Source organism: Oncorhynchus kisutch, linkage group LG15, assembly GCF_002021735.2.
Source record: "Oncorhynchus kisutch isolate 150728-3 linkage group LG15, Okis_V2, whole genome shotgun sequence".
NCBI lineage: Eukaryota > Metazoa > Chordata > Actinopteri > Salmoniformes > Salmonidae > Oncorhynchus > Oncorhynchus kisutch.
Genome location: NC_034188.2, coordinates 92,191,715 through 92,206,256, shown reverse-complemented (window position 1 = coordinate 92,206,256; position 14,542 = coordinate 92,191,715). Strand labels below are relative to the sequence as shown.

General features: G+C 42.7%; 1 protein-coding gene across 1 annotated transcript in view; it reads right to left on the bottom strand.

The window, feature by feature from the left end:
- Window positions 1-14,542, bottom strand: part of tenm4 (teneurin transmembrane protein 4) — a 598,174-nt gene that overhangs the window by 264,136 nt on the left and 319,496 nt on the right. Inside the window, 3 exon segments of the mRNA XM_031791303.1 lie at window positions 10,338-10,532; window positions 13,593-13,608; window positions 13,610-13,695. Coding sequence (XP_031647163.1) covers window positions 10,338-10,532; window positions 13,593-13,608; window positions 13,610-13,695 — 297 coding nt within the window.

The following is a 14,542-nucleotide window of genomic DNA, read 5'->3' as shown; positions in this document are numbered from 1 at the left end:
CAGACAGGAGCTGACATCTACAGAGAGGTCGACTAGCTCTCTCTGAGCGCTGGGAGGAACAGAAAGGGGATTTACAAAACAGGCAAATGACAAACCTTCCTTCACAGCAAAACTCAAAAAACAGAAGAGGTGAGGAAGGACAGAAAAAAGGAGAGATCAAGTAGAGAACAGAGGAGAGGAGAAGAGTAGAGGACACAGACAGAAGGAGAGGACACAGAGAGAATAGGAGAGGAGAGGAGAGGAGAGGAGAGGAGAGGAGAGGAGAGGAGAGGAGAGGAGAGGAGAGGAGAGGAGAGGAGAGGAGAGGAGAGGAGAGGAGAGGAGAGGAGAGGAGAGGAGAGGAGAGGAGAGGAGAGGAGAGGAGAGGAGAGGAGAGGAGAGGAGACAGAGAGAATAGGAGAGGAGAGGAGAGGAGAAGAGAGGAGTAGAGGACAGACAGAAGGAGAGGAGAGGACACAGACAGAAGAGGAGAAGAGAGGAGTAGAATGATATGATGGAAGGAGAGGAGAGGACACAGACAGAAGAGGAGAGTAGAGGACAGATGGAAGGAGAGGAGAGGATACAGAGAGAAGAGGAGAAGAGAGGAGTAGAATGATATGATGGAAGGAGAGGAGAGGGGAAGACCTTGACAAGAACATGTTTCCCTAAATGTAAAAGCATGCTGGAGGGTTGGCCACAGGGCTCTGGTCAAAAGTATTCCACTATAAAGGCAATAGGGTGCCATTTGGGACACATCATCTGTGGGAAGTCCATCATCAGCTGAGGGAAGTGACATCATCAGCTGAAGGAAGTGACACATCAGCTGTGGAAAGTGACATCATCAGCTGAGGGAAGTGACATCATCGGCTGAGGGAAGTGACATCATCAGCTGAGGGAAGTGACATCATCAGCTGAGGGAAGTGACATCATCAGCTGAAGGAAGTGACACATTAGCTGAGGGAAGTGACATATTAGCTGAGGGAAGGGACATCATCAGCTGAAGGAAGTGACACAATAGCTGAGGGAAGTGACATCATCAGCTGAGGGAAGTTACATCATCAGCTGAGAGAAGTGCCTGCGGGTGCGACAGCAGTGATTATAAGGATGAGAACACTATTCAATCCTGATTATATATACAATACCTGTCCTGATTATATACACAATACCTGTCCTGATTATATACACAATACCTGTCCTGATTATATACACAATACCTGTCCTGATTATATATACCATACCTGTCCTGATTATATACACAATACCTGTCCTGATTATATACACAATACCTGTCCTGATTATATATACCATACCTGTCCTGATTATATATACAATACCTGTCCTGATTATATATACAATACCTGTCCTGATTATATACACAATACCTGTCCTGATTATATATACCATACCTGTCCTGATTATATATACAATACCTGTCCTGATTATATATACAATACCTGTCCTGATTATATATACCATACCTGTCCTGATTATATATACCATACCTGTCCTGATTATATATACAATACCTGTCCTGATTATATATACAATACCTGTCCTGATTATATACACAATACCTGTCCTGATTATATACACCATACCTGTCCTGATTATATACACAATACCTGTCCTGATTATATACACAATACCTGTCCTGATTATATACACCATACCTGTCCTGATTATATACACAATACCTGTCCTGATTATATACACAATACCTGTCCTGATTATATACACAATACCTGTCCTGATTATATACACAATACCTGTCCTGATTATATACACAATACCTGTCCTGATTATATACACAATACCTGTCCTGATTATATACACAATACCTGTCCTGATTATATACACCATACCTGTCCTGATTATATACACCATACCTGTCCTGATTATATACACAATACCTGTCCTGATTATATATACAATACCTGTCCTGATTATATACACAATACCTGTCCTGATTATATACACAATACCTGTCCTGATTATATACAATACCTGTCCTGATTATATACACCATACCTGTCCTGATTATATACACAATACCTGTCCTGGTTATATACACAATACCTGTCCTGATTATATACACAATACCTGTCCTGATTATATACACCATACCTGTCCTGATTATATACACCATACCTGTCCTGATTATATACACCATACCTGTCCTGATTATATACACAATACCTGTCCTGATTATATACACCATACCTGTCCTGATTATATACACCATACCTGTCCTGATTATATACACAATACCTGTCCTGGTTATATACACAATACCTGTCCTGATTATATACACAATACCTGTCCTGATTATATACACCATACCTGTCCTGATTATATACACCATACCTGTCCTGATTATATACACCATACCTGTCCTGATTATATACACAATACCTGTCCTGATTATATACACCATACCTGTCCTGATTATATACACAATACCTGTCCTGGTTATATACACAATACCTGTCCTGATTATATACACAATACCTGTCCTGATTGGAGGTCGACCGATTAATCAGAATGGCCGATTAATTAGAGCAGATTTCACATTTTCATAACAAATCTGTAATCTGCATTTTTTTGGACACCGATTATGGCCGATTACATTGCACTCCACGAGGAGACTGCGTGGCAGGCTGACTACGAGTGCAGCAAGGAGCCAAGGTAAGGTGCTAGCTAGCATTAAACGTATCTTATAAAAAACTATCAATCTTCACATAATCACTAGCTAACTACACATGGTTGATGATATTACTAGTTTATTCAGCTTGTCCTGCGTTGCATATAATCTATGTGGTGCCTGTTAATTTCTCATTGAATCACAGCCTACTTCTCCAGACGGGTGATATAACAAGCGCAATCGTGAAAAAAGCACTGTCGTTGCACCAATGTGTACCTAACCATACAAATCAACGCCTTTCTTAAAATCAATACCCAAGTATATGTTTTTAAACCTGCATATTTAGTTAATATTACCTGCTAACATGAATTTCTTTTAACTAGGGAAATTGTGTCACGTCTCTTGGGTTCTGTGCAGCAGAGTCAGGGTATATGCAGCAGTTTGGGCCGCCTGACTCGTTGTGAACTGGGTGAAGTCCATTTATTCCTAACAAAGACCGTAATTAATTTGCCAGAATATTACATAATTATGACATAACATTGAAGGTTGTGTAACAGGAATATTTAGACTGATGGATGCCAACCGTTAGATAAAATACGGAACGTTTCCGTATTTCACTGAAAGAATAAACGTTTTGATTTCGAAATGATAGTTTCCGGATTTGACCATATTAATGACCTAAAGGCTCGTATTTATGTGTGCTATTATATTATAATTAAGTCTATGATTTGATAGAGCAGTCTGACTGAGTGGTGGTAGGCAGCAGCAGGCTCATAAGCATTCATTCAAACAGCACTTTCGTGCGTTTTCCAGCAGCTCTTCGCAAGCACAGAGCTGTTTATGGATTCAAGCCTATCAACTCCCGAGATTAGGCTGGTGTAACCGATGTGAAATAGCTAGCTAGTTAGCGGGGTGCATGCTAATAGCGTTTCAATCGGTGACGTCACTCGCTCTGAGACCTTGAAGTACTTGTTCCCCTTGCTCTGCAAGGGCAGCGGCTTTTGTGGAGCGATGGGTAATGCTGCTTCGAGGGTGGCTGTTGTCGATGTGTTCCTGGTTCGAGCCCAGGTAGGAGCGAGGAGAGGGACGGAAGCTATACTGTTACACTGGCAATACTAAAGTGCCTATAAGTACATCCAATAGTCAAAGGTTAATGAAATACAAATGGTTTAGAGAGAAATAGTCCTATAATTTCCTACAATAACTACAACCTAAAACTTCTTAACTGGGAATATTGAAGACTAATGTCAAAAGGAACCACCAGCTTTCATATGTTCTCATGTTCTGAGCAACGAACTTAAACATTAGCTTTCTTACATGGCACATATTGCACTTTTACTTTCTTCTCCAACACTTTGTTTTTGCATTATTTAAACCAAATTGAACATGTTTCATTATTTATTTGAGGCTAAATTGATTTTATTGATGTATTATATTAAGTTAAAATAAAAGTGTTAATTCAGTATTGTTGTAATTGTCATTATTACAAATAAATAAATACATTTTACAAAATCGTCCGATTAATCAATAATAATAATTAATCGGTATCAGCTTTTTTTGGTCCTCCAATAATCGGTATCGGAGTTGAAAAGTCATAATCGTTCGACCTCTAATCACATGTATATCTGATTATATATATACATTGACTTTGGACTTTTTCCACATTTTGTTACGTTCAAGCCTTATTTAAAATTGATTAAATAAATAAAATCCTCATCAATCTACACACAATACTCCATAAAGACGAAGACAAAATAGGTTTTCAGGATGTTTGTAAATGTATTAAAAATAAAAAATAGAAATACCTTATTTAAATAAGCATTCAAACCATTTGCTTTGAGACTTGAAATTGAGCTCAGGTGCATGCTGTTTCCATTGATCATCCTTGAGATGTTTCTACAAGTTGATTGGAGTCCACCTGTGGTAAATTCAATATGATTGGACATAATTTGGAAAGGCACACACCTGTCTATATAAGGTCCCACAGTTGACAGTGCATCAGAGCAAAAACCAAGCCATGAGGTAGAAGGAATTGTCCGTAGAGCTCCGAGACAGGATTGTGTGGAGGCACAGATCTGGGGAAGGGTACCAAAACATTTATACAGCATTGAAGGTCCCCAAGAACACACTGGCCTCCATCATTCTTAAATGGAAGAACCTTCCAGAAGGACAACCATCTCTGCAGCTCTCCACCAATCAGGTATGTTTGGTAGTGGCCAGAAGGAAGCCAATCTTCAGTAAAATGTAGATGACAGCCCACTTGGAGTTTGCCAAAAGGCACCTAAAGACTCTCAGACCATGAGAAACAATATTCTCTGGTCTGATAAAACCAAGGTTGAACTCTTTGGCCTGAATGCCAAGTGTCTGGTGGCAGCATCAAGCTGTAGGGATGTTTTTCAGTGGCAGGGACTGGGAGACTAGGCAGAATCGAGGAAACAATGAACGGAGCAAAGTACAGAGAGATCATTGATGAAAACCTGCTCCAGAACAGTCAGGACCTCAGGCTGGGGTGAAGGTTCACCTTCTAACAGGACAATGACCCTAAGCACACAGTCAAGACAACGCAGGAGTGGCTTCGGGACAAGTCTCTGAATGTCCTTGAGTGGCCCAGCCAGAGCCCGAGCCCGGACTTGAACCTGATCGAACATCTCTGGAGAGACCTGAAAATAGCTGTGCAGCAACGCTTCCCATCCAACCTGACAGAGCTTGAGAGGATCTGCAGAGAAGAATCGGAGAAACTCCCAGATACAGGTGCCAAGCTTGTAGCATCATACCCAAAAGTCAAGTCTATAATTTAAAAAATATATAAAACCTGTTTTCACTTTGTTATTATGGGGTGTAGATTGATGAGGAAAAACATTTCATAAATTATATAATAAGCCTAAAGAAAATATAAATGACAGTCCATCATTACTTTAAGGCGTCAAGGTCAGTCAATCAAGACCGTTTTTATGTTTCTTCAAGTGCAGTCGCAAAAACCATAAAGAGCTACAATGAAACTGGCTCTCATGAGGACAACCACAGGAAAGGAAGACCCAGAGTTACCTCTGCTGCAGAGGATAAGTTCATTAGAGTTACCTGTCTCTCATGAGGACCACCACAGGAAAGGAAGACCCAGAGTTACCTCTGCTGCAGAGGATAAGTTCATTAGAGTTACCTGTCTCTCATGAGGACCACCACAGGAAAGGAAGACCCAGAGTTACCTCTGCTGCAGAGGATAAGTTTATTAGAGTTACCTGTCTCTCATGAGGACCACCACAGGAAAGGAAGACCCAGAGTTACCTCTGCTGCAGAGGATAAGTTCATTAGAGCTACCAGTCTCAGAAATTGCAGCCCAAATAAATGCTTCCGAGTTCAATCAATCAGTTCATCAACTGTTCAGAGGAGACTGTGTGAATCAGGACTTCATGGTCCAATTGCTGACAAGAAACCACTACTAAAGGATACCAATAAGAAGAAGAGACTTGCTTGGGCCAAGAAACACGAGCAATGGACATTAGACTGGTGGAAATATGTCCTTTGGTCTGATGAGTCCACATTTGAGATTTTTGGTTCCAACCGCTGTGTCTTTGTGAGACACAGAGTAGGTGAACAGATGATCTCAGCATGTGTGGTTCTCACCGTGAAGCATGGAGGAGGTGTGATTGTGTGGGGGTGCTTTGCTGGTGACACTGTCAGTGATTTATTTAGAATTGAAGGCTCACTTAACCAGCATGACTACCACAGCATTCTGCAGTGCTACGCCATCCCATCTGGTTTGCGCTTAATGGGACAATCATTTGTTTTTCAACAGGACAATGACCCAACACACCTCCAGGCTGTGTAAGGGCTATTTGACCAAGAAGGAGAGTGATGGAGTGCTGCACCTGGCCTCCACCATAATCTGACCTCAACCCAATTGAGATGGTTTGGGATGAGTTGGACCGCAGAGTGAAAGAAAAACAGCCAACAAGTGCTCAACGTATGTGGGAACTCCTTCAAGACTGTTGGAAAAGCATTCCAGGTGAAGCTGGTTGAGAGAATGCTAAAACTGTGCAGAGCTGTCATAAAGGCATAAAGGGTGGTTACGTTGAAGAATCTAAAATCTAAAATAGATTTGGATTTGTTTAACAATTTAATACACTTGTTTTAACATGTTGTTTCATAGTGTTGATGTCTCAACTATTATTCTACAATGTAGAAAATAGTAAAAAATAAAGAAAAACCCCTTGAATGAGTCGGTGTGTCCAAACTTTTGACAAGGTGTCTCCAAACTAAGCTAGATGGTGTCACTACAGCCCCTGGTTTGATCCCAGGCTGTATCACAACTGGCCGTGATCGGGAGTCCCATAGGACGTCACACAATTGGCCCAGCGTCGTCTGGGGGTTCGGGGTTTTACTTGGCTCATCGTGCTCTAGCGACTACTTGTGGCGGGCGCTTGAAGGCTGACCTCTGACCTCGGTCATCAGTTGAACGGTGTTTCCTCTGACACATTGGTGCGGCTGGCTTCCAGGTTAAGCGGGCGGGTGTTAAAGAAGAGCGGTTTGGCGGGTCATGTTTCAGAGGACGCATGACTCGACCTTCGTCTCCCGAGCCCGTTGGGGAGTTGCAGAGGTGAGACAAGATCGAAATTAGGGAGAAAAATGGGGTAGTGGTCTGGACTTAGGAGCTGGAGTAGCATCTGGCTAGTGGGGGCACCAAGACAACGTTACGTCATCTCCCCTTTATCATTACATAAAAGGCTCTAAAGATCCGTTAGAATGAGACAGAAAAGATCCCATGACTCTCCAGATATGCGTCCCAAATGACACCCTATGCCCTATGTAGTGACCTACTTTTGACCAGAGCCCTATGCAGGCGTCGGTACTATATAGTACGGTAGCTCATTATATAGAGAATAGGGTGTCATTTGGGTCTCAACCCAGGTCTCTCTCTCTCTCTCTCTCTCTCTCTCTCTCGGTAGGCAGATGGTTTGGGGGCGCCAGGCTCAGAGAGGCAGAGAGATCAGAGGCTGGGTCCAACTGACATCACTGTCTCTCCTGGTAATTAATCATACTGGATGAAGGTCGTAGGAGAAGAAGGGTAGAGGTGCTTGTGGGTCTCTGCTGCGCCATACAGCTAATGGTTCCCAAACCCTGATAGAATAGGGGTGTGCAGGGGCTAGGGGATGTCAGGAAGCACCATCTATCAAACTCACAGGGGCCATTACTCATCTGGAAATGAGAGGTTTCAACAGACTGACAAACACAATGGCTACTTCAATCTCATCCTTTGTTTTCTCTCCTCTCCTCTTTTCTCTTCCCTCGCTCCTTCTCTCTCGTCATCCTCAGATAGCAGCAGCTGTTAATGGATCACAGAGATCCCTCCTCGTCATCCTCAGATAGCAGCAACTATTAATGGATCACAGAGATCCCTCCTCGTCATCCTCAGATAGCAGCAGCTGTTAATGGATCACAGAGATCCCTCCTCGTCATCCTCAGATAGCAGCAGCTATTAATGGATCACAGAGATCCCTCCTCGTCATCCTCAGATAGCAGCAGCTATTAATGGATCACAGAGATCCCTCCTCGTCATCCTCAGATAGCAGCAGCTATTAATGGATCACAGAGATCCCTCCTCGTCATCCTCAGATAGCAGCAGCTATTAATGGATCACAGAGATCCCTCCTCGTCATCCTCAGATAGCAGCAGCTGTTAATGGATCACAGAGATCCCTCCTCGTCATCCTCAGATAGCAGCAGCTGTTAATGGATCACAGAGATCCCTCCTCGTCATCCTCAGATAGCAGCAGCTATTAATGGATCACAGAGATCCCTCCTCGTCATCCTCAGATAGCAGCAGCTGTTAATGGATCACAGAGATCCCTCCTCGTCATCCTCAGATAGCAGCAGCTATTAATGGATCACAGAGATCCCTCCGCGTCATCCTCAGATAGCAGCAGCTATTAATGGATCACAGAGATCCCTCCTCGTCATCCTCAGATAGCAGCAGCTGTTAATGGATCACAGAGATCCCTCCTCGTCATCCTCAGATAGCAGCAGCTATTAATGGATCACAGAGATCCCTCCGCGTCATCCTCAGATAGCAGCAGCTATTAATGGATTAAAGTCACACTTTCCCTCTTTGCAAATTCAACTCATTGGATTTTCAGATGACAAAGGGGATTGTTTTGTGTGGATGATAGAAAGCTCTGGACCCTCTTTACATAATGAATAGGGAATAGAGGAGGACAGAGAGAGATAAAATCGCAGTTCAAATTGGCAAAAAAAAAACACAACAGATTTCTTTCAACAGCTTAAACCTCACCCTACTAAAATCTGAAGTCAAAATCTCTACTGCTGATGATCTGGTGCTTCTGTCCCCGACCAAGGAGGGCCTACAGCATCACCTAGATCCTCTGCACAGATTCTGTCAGATCTGGGCCCTGACAGTAAATCTCAGTAAGACTAAAATAATGGTGTTCCAAAAAAGTATAGTTTTCCTAGAGCACACAAAAACCTATACGTACCTCGGCCTAAACATCAACACCACAGATAACTTCCACAAAGCTATGAACGATCTGAGAGACAAGGCAAGAAGGGCCTCCTCTACGCCATCAAAAGGAACATACAATTAGACATAACAATTGTTTTACATTGGATAAATGCAGAGACTCAGAGCTAGAAAATGGTAGATCATACAGTACAGTTGAGGAACAATGGGAAAATAATTCTGCTTTGAGAGTTGATGAATTTGTAACCTCACTTTTGAGAAAATGGCCCTTGAATGTTTTGGTATACCTACTGGAGAGCTCTTCTTTGTCTACACCCCTATTCAGCATCGTTCACACCCTCTTAAGCTTTAGCCCCGCCCACAAAATCAGAGCATTGTCTCTTTAAGGGTTGATCAGAGCTTTCTGTCCTAATAACAGCAGTCACGCATCCAAGCTAACTGGCTAACGTTTGCTAGCTTGCTAGCTACTTCTTGACACAAATGAGAGAACACCTCACTCTGAACATTTTACTCCCCCTAGCTGAGCTGGTCCCTAGCTGAGTTGGTCCCTAGCTGAGCTGGTGACTGTAACTCTGCTGCTGGCAACAATTTAATTACACTTTTTTGCCAACGTTTACTGACACCGTATTCAACAGGTGTTGAGGGATATCTTTACCCTCTACAGGGATATCTTTACCCTCTACAGGGATATCTTTACCCTCTACAGGGATATCTTTACCCTCTACAGGGATATCTTTACCCTCTACAGGGATCGCTTTACCCTCTACAGGGATCGCTTTACCCTCTACAGGGATATCTTTACCCTCTACAGGGATATCTTTACCCTCTACAGGGATATCTTTACCCTCTACAGGGATATCTTTACCCTCTACAGGGATATCTTTACCCTCTACAGGGATATCTTTACCCTCTACAGGGATATCTTTACCCTACAGGGATCTTTACCCTCAGGGTCTGTAGTTCCTTAGACCACTGTGATACAGCCTGGAATGGAACCAGGGTCTGTAGTTCCTTAGACCGCTGTGCCACTGGGGGGCCCAAGAAGGAGTCTGTAGTGACTTACTCACTTTTAAAATATAAAATATAAATTAAATCTGTGTGATCCTGGTCAAACTCTGATAAATGTTACTTTCTTCATCAATCAATTCATTAATTCATCTGTTCATTCATTAATTAATCCATTAATTAATCCATTCATTCATTCATTCATCTGTTCATTCATGAATTACTCCATTCATTCAATCACCTTCTTCACAGTTCTCTCCCTTGTATGCAGGGTTACAGATGCATGTCCCCACGATGCAGGTCCCATGGCCAGAGCAGGTGACGTCTATGCACTGGTTGGTCGGAACATCACACTCCCCGCCCTTCCAGCCACTGTGACACATGCATCGCCCTTTGAGGTATTGTCCGTTCCCACTGCACAGCACCGGACAGGACGCTTTGAAGAGGGACAGATAGACAGTCAGATAGCACCACGGTTTGAATGGACTCCACCAACCATAGCTTCAAAGTATAATGTGTGTGCTGGAGGCTCTTGCAAAGAAAATGATGAACAGTTTGGCTTCCTAACTAACGTTGTGTCAACGCTAACAGGGGAGTGATGCCAGCTCCAAAACGATGTACAAACTACCGTAAATATATGTTATGTATTAACTACCGTAAATATATGTTATGTATTAACTACCGTAAATATATGTTATGTATTAACTACAGTAATAAGCGACTCAGAGTAAAAACAAAGCAGCATTACTCATCCAAATTGGAGCAGGTATCTAGATGTGTTATGACTCTCTGTGATCCGACTGCTCAGATAAATGAGACCAGTAAGCTAATGATCAGTAAGGAGAGCAGAGCTGTGTCCCAAACGGCACCCTACTCCCTTATATAATGCACTATTTACGACCAGGGCTCATAGTGCACTATATAGGGAATAGGGTGCCATTTCTAGCAATGATCATCATCACTTTTATACCAGATGGCTTAGTGACTGAGGATTTGGCCAAAATAACTAACTTTTTTTATTTGTATGTTTTCAAAGAGATATTCTGGCATGGACTCCAAGTGCATGTATTCCGTTATGAATGGTTATTAAATATGGATGTATATTAATAGTGTTGTATCTACTGAATTATTTCATTTATTTTCAACATGAAGTAGTCTGTTCTGGGGTTGTTACTATAGCAACGTGAAGTAGTCTGTTCTGGGGTTGTTACTATAGCAACGTGAAGTAGTCTGTTCTGGGGTTGTTACTATAGCAACGTGAAGTAGTCTGTTCTGGGGTTGTTACTATAGCAACGTGAAGTAGTCTGTTCTGGGGTTGTTACTATAGCAACGTGAAGTAGTCTGTTCTGGGGTTTTTACTATAGCAACGTAAAGTAGTCTGTTCTGGGGTTGTTACTATAGCAACGTGAAGTAGTCTGTTCTGGGGTTGTTACTATAGCAACGTGAAGTAGTCTGTTCTGGGGTTGTTACTATAGCAACGTGAAGTAGTCTGTTCTGGGGTTTTTACTATAGCAACGTAAAGTAGTCTGTTCTGGGGTTGTTACTATAGCAACATGAAGTAGTCTGTTCTGGGGTTGTTACTATAGCAACATGAAGTAGTCTGTTCTGGGGTTGTTACTATAGCAACATGAAGTAGTCTGTTCTGGGGTTGTTACTATAACAACGTAAAGTAGTCTGTTCTGGGGTTGTTACTATAGCAACGTAAAGTAGTCTGTTCTGGGGTTGTTACTATAGCAACATGAAGTAGTCTGTTCTGGGGTTGTTACTATAACAACGTAAAGTAGTCTGTTCTGGGGTTGTTACTATAGCAACATGAAGTAGTCTGTTCTGGGGTTGTTACTATAACAACGTAGTCTGTTCTGGGGTTGTTACTATAGCAACGTAAAGTAGTCTGTTCTGGGGTTGTTACTATAGCAACATGAAGTAGTCTGTACTGGGGTTGTTACTATAGTAACATGATGTAGTCTGTTCTGGGGTTGTTACTATAGCAACATGATGTAGTCTGTTCTGGGGTTGTTACTATAGCAACGTGAAGTAGTCTGTTCTGGGGTTGTTACTATAGCAACGTAAAGTAGTCTGTTCTGGGGTTGTTACTATAGCAACATGAAGTAGTCTGTTCTGGGGTTGTTACTATAACAACGTAAAGTAGTCTGTTCTGGGGTTGTTACTATAGCAACATGAAGTAGTCTGTTCTGGGGTTGTTACTATAACAACGTAGTCTGTTCTGGGGTTGTTACTATAGCAACATGATGTAGTCTGTTCTGGGGTTGTTACTATAGCAACGTGAAGTAGTCTGTTCTGGGGTTTTTACTATAGCAACGTAAAGTAGTCTGTTCTGGGGTTGTTACTATAGCAACATGAAGTAGTCTGTTCTGGGGTTGTTACTATAGCAACATGAAGTAGTCTGTTCTGGGGTTGTTACTATAGCAACATGAAGTAGTCTGTTCTGGGGTTGTTACTATAACAACGTAAAGTAGTCTGTTCTGGGGTTGTTACTATAGCAACGTAAAGTAGTCTGTTCTGGGGGTTGTTACTATAGCAACATGAAGTAGTCTGTTCTGGGGTTGTTACTATAACAACGTAAAGTAGTCTGTTCTGGGGTTGTTACTATAGCAACATGAAGTAGTCTGTTCTGGGGTTGTTACTATAACAACGTAGTCTGTTCTGGGGTTGTTACTATAGCAACGTAAAGTAGTCTGTTCTGGGGTTGTTACTATAGCAACATGAAGTAGTCTGTACTGGGGTTGTTACTATAGTAACATGATGTAGTCTGTTCTGGGGTTGTTACTATAGCAACATGATGTAGTCTGTTCTGGGGTTGTTACTATAACAACATGAAGTAGTCTGTTCTGGGGCTGTTACTATAGCAACACGAATTAGTCTGTTCTGGGGTTGTTACTATAACAACATGAAATAGTCTGTTCTGGGGTTGTTACTATAGCAACATGATGTAGTCTGTTCTGGGGTTGTTAATATAGCAACATAATGTAGTCTGTTCTGGGGTTGTTACTATATCAACATGATGTAGTCTGTTCTGGGGTTGTTACTATAGCAACATGAAGTAGTCTGTTCTGGGGTTGTTACTATAACAACATGAAGTAGTCTGTTCTGGGGTTGTTACTATAGCAGCATGATGTAGTCTGTTCTGGGGTTGTTACTATAGCAACATGATGTAGTCTGTTCTGGGGTTGTTACTATAGCAACATGATGTAGTCTGTTCTGGGGTTGTTACTATACTGATTCTCAGAGGTATCGTGACAAGAAAGTGAAACATGAAGCTGAAAGTCCTAATGTTGGCAACAAACATTTATTTCCAAGCTATAGCACACACTACTGTATCGTGGCAACCCTAGTCTGTTCAATACATTCCAGAGAGAGAGAGTGAGAGAGAGAGACATATAGAGAGTGAGAGAGAGACAGAGAGACATATAGAGAGTGAGAGAGAGACAGAGAGACAGAGAGAGAGGGAAGTATATTAAACGACAGAGCGACTCACCTCGTCCACAGTCAGGGGCCTCTGAATCCTAAGAAGCAGTGACATGTTCCCGCCACACAGTCACCGTTGCCATGGCAATCACTGGGACAGTCGTCAATGGAGTCTGTGGGAACACAAACATCAAATGCAATCAATTACATTTTTGTCATAAAGTTCTCCAAATGGACCAGGAACCACAGCGAAGTTCTCCAAATGGACCAGGAACCACAGCGAAGTTCTCCAAATGGACCAGGAACCACAGCAAAGTTCTCCAAATGGACCAGGAACCACAGTGGAAGCAGAGTGACAAGAACAACTCTGTAAGGAAGAAACCTGGAACTCTGCCTGGTAACAGATCATTACATCAACAGCAAAATGGCTACTTGTCTGTCATGAAAGGATAACATGGCTCACGCGACATGGTTGTTCCCATACACCCGTTCAATAAATAAATAAATGATAACACTAGCTCCACCCAATGAGAGCACTGATAACACTAGCTCCACCCAATGAGAGCACTGATAAACACTAGCTCCACCCAATGAGAGCACTGATAAACACTAGCTCCACCCAATGAGAGCACTGATAATCACTCTCTCCTCCTCTCTCTCTCCTCCTCCTCTCTCGTCTCTCTCTCTCTCTCTCGTCTATGTCTCCCTCCCTCCCTCCCTCCCTCCCTGCTCCTCCCTCCCTCCCTCCCTCCCTCCCTCCCTCCCTCTCTCTCTGTTTCTTCTCTCCTCCTCTCTCTTCATCCTCTCTCTCTGTCTCTCTCTCCTTCCTCCTCTTCTCTCTCCCCCTCTCTCTCTCTGTCTGTCTCTCTCTCTCTCTCCCTCCTCTCTCTCTGTCTGTCTCTCTCTCTCTCTCTCCCCTCCCTCCCTCCCTCCCTCCCTCCCTCCCTCCCTCCTCCCTCCCTCCCTCCCCTCTCTCTCTCTCTCTTCTCTCTCTCCTCCTCTCTCTCTCTCTCTCTCTCC